The 20621-nt window shown below is 38.0% G+C and overlaps 1 protein-coding gene across 1 annotated transcript; it reads right to left on the minus strand.

Moving 5' to 3' along the window:
• Positions 1-4261: 4261 nt before the first annotated feature.
• Positions 4262-20613, minus strand: LYPLA1 (lysophospholipase 1). The gene is made up of 10 exons (XM_085052845.1): positions 20376-20613; positions 17691-17870; positions 17219-17250; positions 14192-14257; positions 12632-12679; positions 11723-11793; positions 11081-11154; positions 10284-10385; positions 9481-9657; positions 4262-8078 (listed from the first exon to the last, which is right to left on the minus strand). The coding sequence occupies exons 2-10, from the start codon at positions 17757-17759 to the stop codon at positions 8025-8027; spliced, it is 693 nt and encodes a 230-aa protein (XP_084908971.1). The 5' UTR covers positions 17760-17870; positions 20376-20613; the 3' UTR covers positions 4262-8024.
• Between the last annotated feature and the right edge of the window lie 8 nt (positions 20614-20621).

Below are 20621 nucleotides of genomic sequence, written 5' to 3' on the forward strand. Positions count from 1 at the left end.
AGATCTAATCCAAATATTGTGTGTGTTCCAGTGAGACATATCACATTCATAAAGTTTGACATATAAGTATTACATATCATTACTAATGGAATTCTGCTCATCCAACTGGGCTAGATGCCTTGTTACTAAGATTTGTAGTTGAGAAGAACATCATTAAACCATTTTTACTGTAAAAAAGGAGTGTCTACTTCACGAGAACTGTAGGCACATCTGAAAGTAACAGAATGATTATCCCTTGCAAAGATCCAGGGGGGTGCTTACACAGCCCCTCAAATCCATTATTAACTGAATGCTGTGGATGCCTCAGTTGTGAACTGAGGACTGTAAAATATGTACATTTTGGAGAATTGGCAAGGTAGGCCTTTTTCTCAAAGTACACTCAAGGAACCCATTATGGCAAGAACTGTCAATAGACTTGTCTATCATGCACTGGGCAGCAAGACTCTCCTGTGTTTTGAAGCCAAATAGAGACAGGTGGGCTTTGGGCACTTCTACATCCTGCTTAATGCACACAATGGTCAAGTGTAAGGTCTGCACAGAGACAGACATATTAGAAGCAATTAAAATTATTTGCTACCTACACAGGATCTTCCCCCAGGTTAGATCTGGGCCATGAACTGAACAAGCATACAGAAACTTTGCAACTTTTTTGTTTATTCTGCCCAACAGGGGGTAAAAAACCCCACAAGAACGAAGAAATGATTCTTTAAGGAAAATAATATCTTTTCATTCAGAAGCAGAATTTGGGGAGACAAAAATAAAATAGTGTTGTCACAACATTTAAGGGATAGTGCCAGTTCAAGTTTAATTCTATTTTGTCTAGATTTAGTTACCTAGTACCTGTAATAATCAAACACCAGGATTTAACCTGATGCTAACCTCAAAAGAAGTTTAGCATCATTTTTCCCACAATCACATAGATGATAAAAGCAACACACAGGGTGTTGGTAGCTGAGAGCTATTGCTGCAGTACAGGATCAACAAGTTTGTACATGTTCTACAGTAGGTGCAGCTTAGGTCAGGGATAACACAATCACAAAACTAGAAATCTCAAATCAGTCAGTATGGTTAGTTTAAATATATTTAAGCTCTGGAATAAAGTCATCCAGACTTTTCTAAAATTTATTTTAAAAATACATTTCAACACCTACATCACTGGAAATGCATGGAGAGGTTATAAATGCAGATGAAATCTATTAACATCCAAAATGTATCAGGTGACAAACTGACAATTGTAAATTAAATCCCAAGAGAGCACTTATAAAAGGCAAAGCACATCACACTTATTTAACATCTAATCTTAAAAAAGTAGCATCAGAGAAATATTTCAGTAGGGAAATCAAGGAATAATCAGATGGCAATGCACATCTGGTTTTTTGCAGGTAGATGCACTAAAAGAAAGTGTAATAAAGCTCACATGATTTATATTGTATGCTACAATAGACCAGAACTGAACCAGTATCAATGAACTGAACCAGTACTAACCAGACTCTTTATATCAGCTGCTCTATCATGCTTGGGACAGCACTTCTTTATTGAAAAGAAACACATAGCACTCCACATGGTTCTTCTCTTTTAGCTGGTTCTAAACCAAGTAGCTTTGCTCAGTACCAGTCTCTTCTATAACATGTCACTCTAAGTCCAAAGAAGAGTAGGAGGCAAAAGAGACCTAACTGACATTTTCCTTTCTGTTTGTCCTCCTTCTCCTAAATTAACCCATGAGAAGAAATAACACACTCTTTGTTGCACTGTGCTTACCTGTTATAGCACATCCTCATAATTCTTTTGCAACATTTTCGAAAGGTTATTGTACACCTGTGCTCATGCAAAATCCCATCTCCCAAGAGCCTGTCATTTGATGGACCACAGGGCCTTCTACAATACTTAGACTTAGCAGGCAGAGATCTCTCTCCTAAAAGAATGCATATATGAAATAATGTACATTTTTACTAACTAGTCTCATTTGATAAGAGACAGCATCTTCAGAAATTTGGGGCAGGAGGGGCAACACAGTAGCACACTTTACCACTACAGAATTTGTTGTAAAGGATCTCTGAACTGCTATCAAAGCACTTAAAATTCTACTCCTTCAGGACTGATATTATGTATGGGAAAAGCTCCTCTAATTAGCTATTAACACAACTGTGCAAAATATAATATTCACAGCATTGCAAAAGGTTCTATGTTATGGCTATTAACTCCCTCCTGAGTGCAACAATGACTTAGGTGTACCAAACCAGAATATCAGCTGGTCTGAATCAGCCAGCTGGTTCCCAACCTTGGCAGAGGAAGAGGAGATGAGTCCAATCACAGACACATAAGGGGAGCTCTAGCAAACAGAAGTTCCAATTCCTCATAACAGCAAGATTTTCTTCAAAAATTTCTGAAATAGTAATATACATCTTGATTAGCCATTTTATTTGTTATACAACAGATGGGTTGGGATATTTTATTTATTTTTTCAAAATGTTATTTACATTTTCAAAATATCTTCACATTTTTCTACTTAGAACCAGTAACTGCAGGCATTTAAAAATGAAAAAAATTAAGCAATTGTTTTGTGGGTTTTACTTCATTTTTAGTTTTTAAAGTTAAGTTTGTTAGACTCCTCTGTTCTAAAATGGAAACTTTTATTTACTTTTTCAATATAGACTTAAAATATTTAAGCCTTTTGAAGATCCCCTCCAATAATTTCAAATACTACAACACAGCTAGCAAATTATTTCAAGCACAAACTACTTAAAGAACTAGCTTGTATTCACAACCAAGGAACATTCAGACTCCATCTGGTCCATCTGTTAATACAGAGAAATAGCTCTTTAAAGCAAACCTTAAAGGAGGGAAGTCTATCTTTTCGACACAAGCTAAACCTCCCACTTAGATGCCTGAAGCAAGTTCACTCCACCTCAGCAAACTGGCTGGAAGTTTTAAGTTTTACAAGATTTGCAGATAAAAAAGGAGGCAATGGGTTGCTCTTTTCTAGTAATTGGTACTAAAAGAAAAACATTATCTACGGGTTCACTTTGTGGATGTCCATTAAATTATACAAGTACTTTGTTTAGATCAACTTTAATAAGCTACATCAAAGGCACTTGTTTAACTCAAAGAGAATTAATAAAACCTGTTATTCCAAAGGCAAATGGTAGTAAGATGAGAGTGGCAAGCAATGAAAAGGAAGAAAAAAAGAAGGGGAGCAGGAAGGGGGAATCTGTTCTACAGCTATTAATCTTCAAAGAATCACATTTTCAAGTTAACCCACAGACATTTTGAAAACTTCTTGAGTCACGTTCTTCACTTACACCACAGTTCTCATACTATATTTGATAAAATTTAATACAATACCACACTGGTTGTTTTGAGGGTTTTTACTATGCTAGTTTTAGGCAATGTTTCTCCTCACAATTACCTTATCAGGGATGCCAGGGCTGAAAGTAAATAGAAACTGAACATTACTCAAAATGTTTTTCATAAAATATAAACTGGCAGATTACTCTGGGTAATGTTGCATCTTTATTGTTACAAGCTATTCTTAAACTTTTGATTTTCCACAACATCTTCACATAGAGCACTGAATCTACATTCCCACACATTCATGAAATTCTTCACTGTACTCCACACTGACTTTTGGACATTGCAGTCTGTGGAGACAAGCAGTCTTTTAGTTGCTTTAAGCTGCTTGAGGGGGGAAGTCTGCCTTTACCCCATGTACAACCCATTCCCTCCCTGTCCAGATAATACCACATTTTATCTAGAGTGCCCTGCACTATGTATAGCACTGATCACCCTCAAATATTAAACTAAATAGAACATGTAACCCCTGACCTGAAAATTGTTGCTTTAAGAAATCTATTAAGTGGTGTGTATGCCAAACCTAATCCAAAGCTTTTCCAACACAAAGCCCCCAGAGAAAGGTGTAGCAATACAGAGTGAGAAGACTTTGGCTCTTCAGCATTCTAGGATAACTCTACTAGAAGACACCTTAATTTCGTCTTATTGCAAATTCCAAGAAAACAAGTTAAAATAAAATTAACCCAGAACATGAAAACCACCCTCCAATCATATTTAGGATTCTTTCAACAAAGTAGCAAAACATAATTTGGTAAGTGATTCTCTTTTCAGTAAGTACAAATGATTTTTCTTCTGGATTATAGTATACATACATTACCATACAATACATTTGCAAGGAGCCTCCAGAGTGCCTGTTTCACAGCACACTAAAGCTCAACTTCCTTCAGGTAAGTATGGAAAAAATCTTCAGTACTTGCCCAAATGCCAATTGAAATTTATTTCACAATGATTGAAAATAGAAAACTTTTACATTTTCCCTACTACAGAAGTAATTTCCAAAGTTAAGATTTCTTATCACAAATAAAATTAGTAAAATTGGTTACATCTTAGCTGTTTATATTAAATGTAAATGGCTTATACCTCTTAACACAAGGAGTAAGTGTTCAGTATCTGATTATAAAATTTAAGAGACATATGTACATATGGCTTCATTAACATCTTACAGCTTGCCCTCAGTCATATCCATCAACTCAAATAGCACCTCTACATAAAAGATGCATCCAAATGATTTCAATGAAGTGCAGTATACTCCATTAGAGAGAACATGTTTTAATTAACAGTTCTAATACCAGTTACAGTGTACAGTACTTTTACCACTGTGTTGTTATTATACAAGATAGGAGAAAGAGACCAAATCATGCAGCCCTCACCATAATACAGACCCCAGAACAGTTTTACCCCAAGAATGGCTGGAAAATTTGTCTCATAATACATAATTCAACATTTTTATTGAAAAGTGGGCAACATATTCCAACAAGAAGTCAGACTTCTTGTCTGCACAAAACTGCAGTCAAATTTAAGTAGCATTTTGAAATTAAGAACACGTGTTGAAACAAACTGATCTACAAGCAAGGCATTTTCTTATCAATACTTTCACGGTTTGATAGACATCATCTCCTTGGGTGGAAAGTCTAACATCACAAAAAATAAACTTCATTATTGGACAGTTTCAAATTGTAGTTTATGAGGATAGGACAATCGTATTTGGAACACTGGCAGTCCAATTTCTCCATTTTAATAGAATACTAAGAAAACTCCCCCACCAGACTGAGCTATTATTCAGCCTCAAGTACATGCATTATAACAACAATCCCAGCATCAAATCAATTCAGGTAGTGAAGAAGTTCAGCTACAAGAACATACAAAAAGCTCTCAAACCAGCTGGGAAGTTACAAAAGACAACATATACAGTGTAATATGGGAGAAGACACAGACTTGAAGTTTCCTCCAGCTTCTGGACTCTTTAAGAACCCCCAACTACAGTATAAACATACACTGCTGCAGAAAAAAAAAATGAGTAGAATTCTTCCTAGCATACAGAAATTCAAAGTAAGTAAAAACATTTACTCATATTTACTTTGGTAACACAGCTCTCTGTAGATAAAGCAAGCAGCAAAACAACAGTATGAAAAAGAATCTTGCTATGACAGTTGAATATTTGAACAAAGTTAACACGTACAAAGCATTTCTAGAAAAACATCTGAAAGCATCATGACAAAACAGTTGAAGCTGACTTGGATTAGAGTGTTTAAGTACTAGAAAGTGACCACAAGCTGTAAACAGAGTTCACCAAACTGAAGAAAGTGTTATGAAGCTAACACAGAACAAAGCTAGGGCAGGTCTCATTTTAATATCTTAGAAATACTTTTTAAAACTAATTATTGCAGAAGGAAAAATACGTGAAATGAGCACACAGTCAGTTAGAAGTTAAGACAGCTGAACAACATTATCAACAAATCTACAAACAGCATATGAAAATAAGGAAGGAAAAATTAGAAGCTTGTGCAAGAACTTTGGAAACACACCAATATTCAGGGAATTATTTAGATAGCAGGGGAATGATGATAAATCTAAAAAATAGGAGAAATAACATATAGTTTGCTTACCAAGACTGCAATTCAGCAGGATTTCAAAATCAGTGAATGCAATTTGGGAATGACTCCCAGCTAGGACATAATGTTTTCTCAAGAGAACTTTGGCACAACTACAATAAGAATATTATGGTTTCTTCTCTGAACTAAATTAACTGAAAGAAAAATTGGCAGATCTATAGAAGAGAGTGACAGAGAGAAATGACTAATTAAACTTCAGAGTTAATAAAAATGCCCTCTTAGCTACACAGATGGAATATCTAAAACTGTTTCATTACCATTTAGGAAAAAAACCTCTTTTTCCATTTTATATATTAAGAGATGTTTAATAATCCAGAGAAACTGGATTAGAAAAGAAGCAGCTTCTTTAAAATGAAGTGCAACATATTAAAAAAAAAAAGCACTGAAAACTGGTAACTTAGACTAGGTAAACAAGTCAGATCTCTGGCAGCAGCAATGTTAAAGAAGTGATGTAAAGGCTCAATTCCTCACATATGTACTGGCAGTTGCCTGATGTAAATCCACATACACTGTAAGAGGACCCCTGGGAGAGGAAAAGTACCTTAAATGCAGGTGTGAAGCACAGTGCTGACATGACAGATACATCCAAAATAGAAACATTCTTTGACTGAAAGCAAATTATAGGATAGAACATTGTTATGCAGCATATTATGCAGTAAAAAGTGTAGTGCATTATTTTAAACATTCCTAGCATGGTGACAGCCTCTGAATGCTACAGAACAGCTCTTTCCAGAAGTAAATTATGGCTCTTAACTGAAAAAAAGCTGTGTGCATCAACTCCTGTAAACCGGTGCATTCTACAACTTTAAGCTTCTGAAAGAAGAAACATTCTGTATCTTGTAAATTTACTTTTGTTTTCCAGGATAGGTCTTCATATTCCTAGGCTATACTGATCTAGGGAAATGTAGAAGGATAGATTGGAAAATAAAATGCTCTGTTCCTATTCAGAAAAAAATAAAAATCAAGTCTCAACATGTAATAAGATCAAGTCTTCTGTGGTGTCATCTAAAAGTAGCAGTTTAAATAAGTTATATCCCAATTGCACTTATATTTCTAGTAAAAAATAATTCAAATAAGTCAATGTGTTTGTTACAGATGAGACTTCAACAATACACAGAAGTTGGCAGCTGCACTATTTTCAGTTATTTACTCCAAAGCAGAGAGAAAAACATCAAAACTATGTTCTGTAGTTGTTCATGTGAAATATATAAACAAATGAAAGCTACAACAACTAAAGCATAAGATAAACATTCAGTATGAACGCAAGAATTTTTTAAATGAAACTCAAATTAATCCTATGCACTTCTTCAGTATTCTGTTCCAAGTCAACATTTGCAACGAGTTTAAAAGAAAAAAAGACAATAAGTGACAAACAACAGTCTAATAAAGAATGAGTCCCTTTAGAATTTCCACAGTATTTACCTATATGAACAGTTTAAAATTGAGGTGGTTTAAATATAAGAAATACCTTTGCTGACTTCTAGCCATTATAGAACCATCCTTATCTGTTAAACAATTAATATATAATCCTTAAAGCTTTATCCTTGGTTTCATTTATTCTACCATCATATGCCTACTACATTACATGTTCTGTACTTTATGCCCACTGTGTTTTATGTTGTGATCTTTATGCATTCATTATATAAAAGAAATATTGTCATATGTTTTCAATGAGTATTAAGAACAAATCATGTCTTGAGTAAAACTAAACTGCTCTCATCTACGGTGCTTGCTTAAATTTAGTTTTTTATTACTGGTACAAATAGTTTGAAATGCTGCAATCAAGAAAAAAATAATCAGACATCTTAAAACAGTTATATTCTGTCACTGTTACCTAGTTCCCTCATTCATATCCTTCCCACCACTGGGTGATGAATACTAAAAAGATTATAATTTCTTGTAGATGTGTATTATTTAATCTTCATTGTAAGTATAAATTTGCAACACAGTAGTAACACTGCAGGTATAGAAATAATGTTTCCTATCAGGCATATGAAAAGATTTAACACTCTACCACAGTTGATGCTGGTGTATTTATATAGAAGGCTTTTCTCACAGATCAGTTCAGTCTATGGGAGGTAGATGTCTCTCTATGAACTGTTTTACATCCATCATCTCCTGTTCAAAGATAAAAGTATGTATTAGTTGAAGTTCTCTACTACTAAATAATCAGCTTCACTAAATCATTCTTTAACATTTCAGTTATAATGAGCAGCTGGGCTAGAAAAGTTGAGCAATTAGTTACTTGATTATCACTCTGAACACAAGTCAAGGCTGATAATTTCAAGGCCCTGTCCACTAAGAGGCTAAAATACAAGACAAAAAGTAAAGACTACCTTTTCTCTCTCTCTGAAGTTGAACAGGAAAGCTACATGTTAATCATCAAGAGACCTCAGCACCAGCCTATGTGTAGAGTTTCAATGTAGCTAAGGCCACAGCTTCATGTATACTTTAAACTTTTGCAAATTAGCAGCAGCATGAAAAGCCAGCAACTCCTCCTCCAAACCATTTGGTTTAATTTTCACAATGTTTCCTTCCTTAAGGAAAAGCAATGCAGCAAACTAGACTGAGAAACTAATCCATGTTAATCTTTTTTTTTATTAAGTCACTGTTGTAAGAAAGAACACATCACTACTATATTTGCGTAACAACTCAGCAATATTATAGTCTAAATGCAATTCTACTCTGTAAATGTTACAAAGAGGTTGTTCAAAGATATAGTTCCCACAAGATGCAACAAAACAAATTAACAATGTTACTGCTGCTGACAAATGGCAAATCTGTTCTTCACCTCCTCTAAGATTTCTTGCTCCTACCACTTACTTTGCATGAGTTCTGATGCTCCAGCTCCCTACAGCTGCAAACACTGAAGGCAGCAGCTTTTGCCACTTTAGCAAGTTCAAATAGTTCAAGTAAGTTTCTGATCTGCCCCAGAGCCGGAACAAGGAGGAAGTGAGGGCCAAAAGGCCATGAGCAGAGGGAGTCCACCCCTTTCTGGCAGTAGAAGTTATTACATCAGCTCAGCTGTCTGCTGAGCCAGAACCATAAATACAGGTTCTGAGGCTGCCTCTTCCGTAGTGTCAGCCCTCCCTCCCTATTCCTTCCATGTCTCCATCCACAGAACTACCAGGATTCTTCTCTCCAAAATACCATCTTCAATTTATATTATAAGAATCTGTCTTCTAATTCAGGTTGAGTTTTGTTTCTTTTTTTACCAAGCAAATAATAAAAATTTGGGAAAAAGAGCACTTTATAGGCCAAGTTGCCTAGACTCCAAACTACTGTCTTATGAGGGAGTGCTCACTAGTCATATAAACTTTTGATTTGGATACTTTTTTAGCCCAGCATTCAGTTACTCACCAAAATAAGAAGAATGAAGCACTTGTTATTGGAAAAAAATAACCAAAACCAGCCAACCAAACAAAAACTAACACACCTGCCCCCCAAGCTTATAAATATTTGTCTTGAGGGAAAAGAATTAACTATACCCAGCTAAAACATGGTGTATTGAGAAAATTACCTCAAGTGATGAACTGTGCATCATGCCAGCATAAGTCTTGAAGGTTACATTGGCTGGATTTATCATAGTCTTTAGCTTCTCAACGGTGAGGGAACCAAACATTAAAGGAACCAGGGGGTCACAGTCCCCATGGCACTGAAGAACAGCAATGTCCTTGTTCACACCACTGATAGGGCCCTGGGAGGGGTGGAATTAGAACATGAGAAGAGAGAGACACTAAGTAGAGATAAGGCTAACACCTTTGAAATAAAATAACCCCATGGCACTATACCCTGTGGCATGACAAGCAAATTGAATTCTGAGGGGAAAATAGTACACAAATTGAATTCTGAGGGGAAAATAGCACAATGTATAGTCTGAAAACTCCTTATGAAGTAAGCTCTGTACCTGACAACACATTAGGATCAAAGACTTGAAAATAAAATTTTGGCAAAAGATTTTATAACAGAAAAATCATTTTTTCTGGCCAAGTAAAAAACTTGAAGCTTTGTTCAAACACCCAGTCTAATAAAATATTGCCTTGCAGATGGAACAAACGGCAAATAGAAAATCTTCAATACAAATTTCTAATCTCCTTTACATTTTTAGGAGTGTCATTTTAAGCAGAAATAGCTAATGAATGTTTCTTCACTTTTCTTACTCACCAAAATCTAAGACTCCCAGACCCTATTTTAAAAACTTCCAAGTTATCGAAGAACTGTCAACATCTGGTAATAATGATGGCCACTAATTCCTGCACAAGATACAATCTTCAGATAGAATCATTCCCCAAGAGCAAATTATCTTAGGAAAGAAACAAATACCTGAGGAAAAGAGGCCCGTAGAGGAAGCCAACAGCTGAGTGCTATAACACCTGCTAATTTTTGATGTGTTGTAAGAGCTGTATACAATGATAAAGCACCTCCCTAAAGTAAAGGAATATAAGTATTAGAATAGTGACAATAATGTTTGTTTCAAGATCTCTGATTTCTCCTTTAAAGGTCTTTTTCTGTTCCAATCTATTTTCATTTAGAGCCAACACTAAAAACAGTATTTATGTACAACATTTGTTTTGCTTTTTCTCCTCCCCTCCAAGTCCATGTGATCAATTCAAAAATAAATCAGCAAATTTACTGTAACAGCTGTCAAAAAATATACTATTACTCACATCAGTATTATCACTACTTTAATATTTAATTTATTTGCATGTATACTGGGGAGTTGATGTATGGACCAATTAATCTGCTAACCTACCTACCCCAGATGCCTTACAAGTATGAAGGGAAAGATTTCCCAAATAAATCCAGACCACCAAATATCTACCAAATTCAATTAAAAATACTACCAAGATTTTCAAGCAAAACTATGTAGGTTATGTGCATAAAGATTTTAAATAGACTATTAATTTTAGTACCTTTTTTACACATGTATGTTCATTGTCCCATGAACAATAACTATTTGCATAAAACTAAAAAACTTCATATGCTAATGCAAAGGAAAATTGACACCTTAAAATTTTAGGGGCATCTGATTTTAATTTAAGTGTCAGGGTTTCCAGAGTTAATAAAGGTAGGTTACTTCCCTAAAAAAAGGACAATGGTTCTTTCCAACCATACCTTACCTGAGAAAAGCCTCCCAGAATAATTCGATTAGAAGGAATTCCATTTTTTACTTCTTGATCTATCAGTGCTTTAACTGCAACATAAATAAAGGCCAGTAGTTAAAATCCACTCCATTCTCTAGAAAGTCCAGAAGATGAAAGATGGCTTTTTCCTGGCATCAACAGAAAGCTAGTGAAAGGAAAATCTAAGCTGCTATACATTAAAAGTATCAAAAGAACTAGAGCACAATCAGAAATTTCAGTGCCACTGTATTTCCAAAGAGAAAAACATGCAAGTAAGTCTTGCAAAAGCCCCATTGCTGGGAAAATGGCATCCTCTTCCAAGTAAAAGCTACAGATCTGGATGCTAATTTAACTCTAACCTGCTGTTCTACCCAAAAGCTCATAAAAAATTACACGTTTCCCCATATTTCAGAGTAAGAAGTGTTTATACTGGTGAATTACTCTGCTTACTAATAAAGTTAAAAACCAAACAAACAATAAACAACTCACCTAGCTAAACTCTGGTCAGTGATAATACCATATACACATATATTCTTTTCCCTAAAATGTTGTCTTTGGAAAACCTGTTTCAGACTGTTAATTCATTTTGAAGAATACCCAGAAGTACTTTTAAGACATAAAAAATATTCCTAAGCATACCGCTCTCTGCTGCCTTTTTGATACCAGCTTCATCTTCCTGTGAATCTGGAGAAAGTCCAATGATATCAAACCTTACAAAAACATCAACAAGAGCATTACTCATTAAAGCATCCACTCCATTTCCTTAATAGACAAATAATAAAATTTGGATCTTTTCCCGATAAAAATGTTAGCTGTCATATTGTTAAGTACCAACTACCCGCAGATAGCAAGAAACAGTGGGCAATCTGTGAATGTAGCTAAAAAACTAGATCTAGTCAACAAGGCTTGTCTGAGTTTTGACATCTTCTGTAATTTACTGCAGATTAAGCAGCTCAGTTTTGATATTTGCTCCAAAAATATTAGCAGGAATTCTGCTGCATGTACAGATTAAAATATGGTTTGAAGAAATACAAGAAAAACAAACAGAAATTACATTAGGAGGAAAAGAAGAAAAGCCCCAAATCCAACAAAACTGAAGACTGGTTTAAGATCATTAAAATTGACCATATTCTTCTTGTTGTCTATTCAGAATGGATGTTCTAAAGAACAGTTTCTACATATCCTACTGACCCACCAAATATTACTCACTATTAGCAATAATATTTCCACTCCAAGTCTCTACTTCTACCGACTGTGAATTCAGACACAATGCATACTACAGACCATAACTGTAAAATAAAATGGGGTTTTGCTCTAAGACATACAGATTAATCCTAGGAATAACCACTACCACCAATACAAAAGGATAATTAGAGTGTACTGATGACAGCCCTTTTACAAGAACAGAACTAAAGCAAAAAGGTGTTTACACTTGCATGTGATTAAAACCAGACACTCAGGCTGTTTGTGATCTTAAATTAAGAGCAATGAGTATACACACCCAGATATAATTTGATTAGAACCATCTGCATTTGAACAAATACTTACCATGATGGCATAGACATGTTCATGTTCAAAGAAACTGGCATAACTGGCCTAGAAATGAGAATGAACACCACTGACATAAGATATATACTGAAATTCAATAATGCAGATGCAGTTACGTCATGAAATTACATATCCCCTAACTCTGTCTTACTTTTAAGCAGTAATTAACATTAGATGCTTTGCAGCATCTGTTGAAGAAACTCTCATGAAACCTGCCAGCCCTAACACACTTAATATTCAGGGTTGAATTACCATTCTCTATGGAAAGCAAGCAAAACATTAATGGGTTGTTTTAAATGTATGTGTGTGTGTATTTGAGCAAATGCACACATACCATATGCGTATTTTTAATATACATATACTATTCAGTTATTTCTAAGCAGGAGTTATTTATCACAGCTCCACACACATGTTCAGTGGATTAAGGCAATTAAGGCACCTTATACAGCAGCATCACCAGGAAGCAGCCAAATGCAGCATGTGATGGATCTGAGTCTGGCCACACACGCTTCTCTCATGAGCAGGATTTGCAGGACTGCAAATTCACTGCAGGACTCCTTCCTACCCCTGTGCTGCTGTGTGGCATCTTTTCAGCTATACCAAGACAGCTTCAATGGACCATACCATGGATCAAACCTGGCTTTAGTTTTAATCTATGGATATTGAGCAGCATCAGTTCTCTGGGGAAGGACTGAAAGAAGACAAAGGGCAAGCAAAGAAAACAGCAGATACTGCTAAGCTCCTTTTGAATGGCTCAGCAAAGCTTGGCCATGTGGTAAAAAAAAAAGAATAAATCACAGCTCAGTAATACACCAAAACATTGCTTCCTTCTGTCCCTATGACCTCTGCTCCACATCAACCAAGACCGCTGGAGCAAAAGACACTCTGAATTTTGTGTTAAAATAAATTAAGATTATATTTTATTCATTTTTCTACCACTAAGTAAACACCAGATAGATATTACTGCCTTATTTACTGATGCCTGACCATGCTTAGAAGTATTTCACTTCTCATATTGCACTCAAAGACATGTCAAATAGCATCATTTGCTGAAAATATGAAAATCCTGAGTATCTTTAAATTTCCTTGTAACCTACAGCAAGTTTCAATCTACTACACACACCCCCAAGTTTAAGTACATGTACCTAATACAAATTATGTGTAATGGTAAGTAAAATACAGAAAAAAATTATTCCTTGATAAAATTGTTTTTGACAAAAAACTGTTGGGGGGAAAAAAGGCAACAAACAATATACTGGAAAAAAAAAAGGACAAAATAATACAATTTTGCACATAAAACTCTCCAAATATGTTTTCAGTCTAAATTAGAAACAAAACCAAAATACAAATAAAAATGCAGTTTCGCCCCAAAATAGATCACACAGCAGTTCCTAAAACCAAGAAACATTTAATAACATCAACATTATTTTAGAGTGAGCTTTTATGTAAAAAACCAAAATGCAGCGATATCTAAATGCCATTTGACTTCATCATTCGTGCCAAGTGTCTTAACATACAACTCTACAGGAAAAGGTAAAACAAGAAAAGTTACAAACTTACGCATGTGGGCAAATGTATTTCACATGGGGGCTCTTGATACCTGCTAGTGCTTCTGACCATCCGTGCCTATTAACAAAAATATATTCAAATGCATTTATGTTTTAGCTTAGATCTTATTTCTGTGTTGGTGCATCAGCACAGACCAAGTATGAAATATGCTGAATTAGATCAATATAAACACACTTCTAGAAAATGTTTACATCAACCCCATATTATGAACATAGTACTAAACTTAGAAGGTTTGTTCAGCCCTTGAATGACTGTGATGTACATACAGTCAGGGAGACTTGATCTAATTTGACTGCCATGGTTGTGGTGCAGCTACAGAAATATCACTTTGGCTCCAGGCAAAGCCCGCTCTGTATCTGTCTGGCTTTATTAATTTGTGTGCCACAACAGATGCACACAGGTGTCCTCCTTCCAGGCAGCTCACAGGCTGCTTTGCTGCTCCTGCAGAGTTTGTGAACCACATTTCACGACGTGGGACAGTAGCAAACTGACATCTAAGCTAACTCCACATGAAGCCAACCTAATCAATCAACCCTATTAACTTCAGCTCAGCTTGAATGCTCTTAGATTCAAGCAGTCCTGAACAACACTCCAGATCGCAGTAGCTTTTTAATCTCAAGCAGATACTGTGTATGAATGCCCACAACAACACAAGATCTGCACAGCAGGTGAGTTAATGAGCTTCCTCCAAACCGGAACACTGGAGACCATAACTTAGAAATTCAGTCCAGGCCTCATCTAGACAGGAACTGACCTTGACCCAAATCTGAAGCCATGCAGAACCACTGCATGTGCCTGCACTTGGCTTTCCAGAACACTCAATAGCACCTGTACTTCCTAATTTTTCTTATCATTTAGTATTCCTAACTCACTCGCTAATTTAGATACTGGAAATTTGGTTCTAAGCAGGAAACACCTTTAACAAATTCATCAGTGACACAGCTGAACTAATCAGAGCAACAGCAGACCAGCCATAAAAGCATGTTTGCTTTAGTTTTAATATCATCCTGAAAAGTTAATGTATGCTATTTAAAGGCATTTCCAACACACTGACAGCACAGACATCACTGTGTATCTCAGCCTACTTTCCACCAGAACTTTTATATATATTATTAACAAATTTCAGGTAAAAAGATTTGCACAATATTTGCAGTATCACAGAAGGCCAAATAAGAATGTAAAGGAGAAATATAACTGAGAAAAAAATAGTTACATAGGAATTTGGCACTTTTTTAGCCAACTATAAATAATTTGACAAATTTGGAAAGTAATACTCCTCAGAACAATTCCCAGTGTTGCACCTTTTGTTCAGATTTTGACAAGTATGTATTAATCTTTAAGCACCATTTATAGAGGAGCTAAGAGAGAAAAAGAACATAACCTCTGTTAGACATTTTATGGAGTAAGAAAAATACAGTTGGTAAACTGAAGTGGTCAATTTAGAAATTCATGTGAAGTGGAACAGGTGAAGTAATAAAATTGTTAACAAGTTCGCTTCAGACAATCTTTGGCGTCACTACTACAGCTTTTATTGAACAAAACCCCAAACAGCAGTATGTCAAAGACAGCCTATCTAATCTAATCTGCAGTGGACTAGAAGAAGAAATACAACTAAGTCACTGTATTTCGTGCCATGTCTTGTTAAGTGCAGACATTCCAGTATGCTCAGTGCATTTACAAGATTGAGGCTGTGCATTAGCTCTGACACTGAAATGGAAATGCCACGTTGTCTAAGGAATACAACTTAGGTTAAAGAGCAAGTCTCTATTTTTCACCCCTTGCCAAAACCAACATCAACCAATTTGCAAGGATTCAAATTCCAAAAGCTCAAAAGATTCTGCAATCACTTGCTGAACATTTGGTGCCAAGATGCAGGCAGTACTGCTGCCTCAGCTGCATCCCACCAGCAGAAAGGAAGAGGGATAATGCAAACAAGGTGTTGTGCCAGCAAAACAAATCTGAGCAAAAATCTCCACTTGCAGAATACTGCCAAGTGCATGGGATTGACTCTTTTTTAACTAACTAAATGCCCAGGTCATGCAAGTTTTAATTCTAACAGCTAACTTTTGTTAGTTCTTTCGAAAAAAAATTACATCTTAAACATAGCAAGTTTCAACCTAGCAGCAACATTCAAGTTCCAGGTAACAAAAAAAAAAGTTCTTAAAAAAATATTATGTAATTTTGCCCACAAGGGAGCACAATAGACAAACCATTCATGCTACTTAGATACTTGTTTTCAGTAACTAAGTGCCAATTCCTTTAAAGTCTTCCACTAAAAAGGCTTCAGCACTCTCTTAACTTGTTAATTCAATGGCTTTAATGAATGCAGGCTTATTTCTGGGCACACACAAGCTTCAAACTGAAACATTACACCAGAGCTAGAATGCCTCCCAGAAATTCCTTACTACTCTTTCTATTTCTACTCAAACATGGAAATAACAGGAACAAGGTAACAGGGCATTTCACATTTTATTTGGGGGCGTGGTCTGGAATCTAAAGACAGTATTTCAGGGACAGAAATCTGTAGACATTCAGTGACTACTTTGGTGTTTCCTTAGGTAAATCAAATAGGTCTGGATTTTAGCCTAAGTACAACACATTGATGAAGGAGCCACAGACTAACTGTACCTATTGGCAAACCAACAATCCACAAGCCCACCATAAAAAAGAACTCTAAATTTAGACAAGCACAGGAATAACCAGAAACTCTCAGGAAAGCAAATGATCAAAAAAACCAGACCTGTTTTTCCACCAAGTTTGTCTCAAGAACAAAAGAGAGATCACATTAGGACCAAATTAGGTGAGTGAGTAAAGTTTTTGAGGACTTGGTGGAAAATTTAAAGTAAATAGTTGTCACCATCATTGCAGGACACACGAAGTTTCATCTGCTGTTGGCCGATTCAGTGAAGGGCAAAACAAGAAGCTTAAGTAAATTTTAACTGGTCACGTGTTCAAAACATGCAAATTATATTTGAAAGTATAATAGCTACTGAGTATGCAATAGACCAGAATACATACCCGGTGTCTCCTAATCCGTGAAGAAAAATGACCTGAGGGAAATAAAACAAGGGAAAAAAAAAAAAAAGAAAAAAGAAAAAAAAGAAAGACAACAAAGGTAGCGGTTTAGGATCACTGAAACACCAAACGCACTTCGCCCACGAGCCGCAGGCGCCCACCCAAGGTCAGGCACAGTTCGGAGCACGGCACCACTCTCTCACAAGAAAACTACACTTCGCTCACTTCCCCTCCCCGGCCCCGCCGCCATCAGCGGCCGCTCCCGCGGGCACCGCTGCCCTCCCAGGTGCCGAGCCCGGCCCGCCTCCGGCGGGGAAGGAGCGGCAGCGATCCGCCCGGGCCGGGCCGCCCGCCACCCCCTCAGCCGGCGGCGCGGCCGCCTCGCCCCTCGCCCCCCGCCCGCTCCCGCCCGCGCCCGCCGCGCCGACAAAGCGGGGCGGCGGCGTTCCCTGCCCGCGCCCCTGCCCGCACTCACGGCGGCCGTCGCCTTCCTGGCGGCCGGGACGATGGCGGGGAGAGGAGCCGACATGTTGTTGCCGCACATACACCGGGCTGCGGGGCGGCCGGCGGGACACGGGCCAGCGGCGAGGAGGCGGCGCGGGAGGGCGGCGGGAGCCGGGTGGGAGGGGCGCGGGCGGGCGCCTTGCGCTGCGTTCTAAGGCCCGGGGGAAAAAGGAAATTACGGGATTCTTAAATAGGTAAAATAGAAAAGGCTAAGTCACGGCCAGGCAGGAAAACCAGCGCAAATATAGCAAACAGCACTGTTAGACGGGGCTTATCTGTCCTCATCGGATCAGATGCCTTTGCCACCGAATTAAATCTCTTGGCTTACAGCTCCTAAGTCACTGATTCTTACTCATCTTGAAATGTGTTAGGCTATTCAGGCACTCTGGTTGAAGTTACTGGATCGTTCCAGTCCATTCCAAATACTTAGACCAGCTCTGAATATGTATGGCAAACACATTTCGATCAAAACGGAATACTTTGTTCTTTGTCTTCTATTCCATACATCTTTGTCAGATATTTACTCCCAGAAAATCAATATGCTCATTGTATTTGGCGGCTGCTATCTGGCTGGCATGGATGCTTTTTTGGCAGCTCCAACAGCAGCTGAATGCACACTATACTTCTTTCACATCCTTCCCACTGCTGTGCTCCATACCAAACAGGGATGACTTTTCACATAGATTTTGCTCATCAACATTACCAGTACTGGCTGCATAAAATTTATTGGAGAAGCCTTTATGCCAACTGTGTAACACTGAACATGCATCTTCTGTTGCCATGATTGTTAGGCTGCTTTGATACATAGTATTTACGCCAGGGCATCCCTGTTATTGCTAAAATTGGATTATTTTCACAGGTAACTTCCTGTGACTTGATTTGTCTCTAATTTAGCATGTGCTCCTGCTTCATGTACTGTACCCAATTCAAGTCCGTTAAGACAATACCATTTATGCATTAAAAATTCTTCAAAGGTTAGGAGTTTCACATTAAATCACGTGCTTATTAAGTATGCCAAACCTGACTCCTGCTGTAGATCATCTTTTTGGGACATGAACAAAATTTTTCTTTTTCTCTCTACTCTGCTATTTACCATGTAAATGCCACTTCCTCAAGGTGAGCTGCTGTGGAACCTCCAGCCTAAGAAGTCAATAGTCTGCTCATAAACAGAACAAACTTTTAATATTTTAGTCAGTATAGCTGGAATGATCTTACTTGAATTCCTGGTTGCTGCTAGCATGGCCTTGGGAGCACTGGGAAAATGTGAGCTCTGCATGGATTGGGCATGGGGCAGTCTGCTGGGTATAGACAAGTGTTCAAGAAACTGACCTTCCGGCATCCTGAAGGAACTGCTGAAAACATTTGAATTGTGACCCTTTCAAAGACTGGTACGTTGGCTGTCTCTTTGGAGAGAGATATCTATCATAGGTATGAAAATATTCTCCCTTATTTGAAATTTCTGTCTAAAGCAGTGAGAGCTTTACAGGGCAAAACATGGTATAAATTACACACTTTTACCTGCCCTAGAGGTTAAAATGGGCTTAGATAAGATGGTTGTTCATACCAGCACCTTGTGTATTGTTACACTGTAATTTTTCCTTTTTTTTTTTTTTAAGGGGAAAAGCAGCTATACAGATTTCATGCTGAAACTCACAGATTTCTGCAGCATGATTCCCATTTTACCCCCATTTACTCTCAGGACTAGCAGAGCTGCTACCTGATCTCTTCTCCAATCTGAAGCAGAAATTCAACATGGAAGAAGTTATTGGTCAAACAGAAGTTTCAGGATGGAAAGCAGAATATTACACCAAGGAGTATCATCAGCTGACTTTCACAGTGGAAACTGGCCTTTCTGCTCTTTACCTCCTCAATAGCAACTTCTACAATTTGGTTCACTGCACTATGCCTGCACCCTGCACATCCTTCCCACCAGACCAATATACCAATGGAAACTGCAGCATGGTTTTCCAGTAGGTACACATTTAAATTTAAAGATTGAAATAATACATGTGATCAAGTACTGCAGCAGTACTAGGAAAGTCTCTGTGTTGGTCTTGGCTGTGGTAATTTTCTTCACAGTGGCTGGCATGAGCCTGTGTTTGGATTTGTGCTGAACACAGTGATGATCATACAGAGATGTTTTTGTTATCTCTGAGCAGAGCTTGAACAGAGCCAAGATCTTTTCTGCTTTATATGCTGCCATGCTGGTGAGGAGGCTGGGGATGCATGGGAGGGTGGGAGGAGACACAGCCAGGACAGGTGACCCCAATACACCAAAGGGATATTCCAGATCCTATGGCATCATGCTCTGTATATAAAGCACAAAAGGAGGAGGAGCAGGAGAGGGATGTTTGGAGTGATGGGTTTGTCTTCCCAAGTCACCATTACACATGATGGGGCCCTGCTCTCCTGGGGATGGCTGAACACCTGCCTGCCCATGGATAACAGTGAATTAATGCCTTGTTTTGCTTTGCTTGGGTGCACAGCTTTTGCTTTCCCTATTAATCTGTCTTTATCTCAACCCCTGAGTTTTCTACATTTTATCCTTCCAGTCCTCTCCCCGATCCCGCTGGTGGGCAGTGAGTGGCAGTGTGAGGCTTGGTGGCTGTGTGGGGTTAAAGCAGGCAGTCTCCAGCCATGACGGTGTTTCCAGTACCTGTCTGTGAGCTGTCCCTGCTGGCACGGCGCGCAGCTCTCCGGCTGAGCGAGGCTCGGTAAGCCACCGGCCAGCCGGCTGTACATGCAGCCTGCCCGTTTTAGAGGCTCGGCTTTGAAACACTTGGCTGAGGTCTGTGTTCTAGAACAGCAGGTGCTGGAAAACGCAACGCAGCGAGCGCCCTTTGCCCCACCATTGGAACTGTGACCCCGGGCGCCGTTAACACACCGCGCCCGCCCCGCCGGC

The sequence above is a fragment of the Lichenostomus cassidix genome, chromosome 2, assembly GCF_008360975.1.
Source record: "Lichenostomus cassidix isolate B80296 chromosome 2, HeHo_3.0, whole genome shotgun sequence".
In the NCBI taxonomy this organism is placed as follows: Eukaryota; Metazoa; Chordata; class Aves; order Passeriformes; family Meliphagidae; genus Lichenostomus; species Lichenostomus cassidix.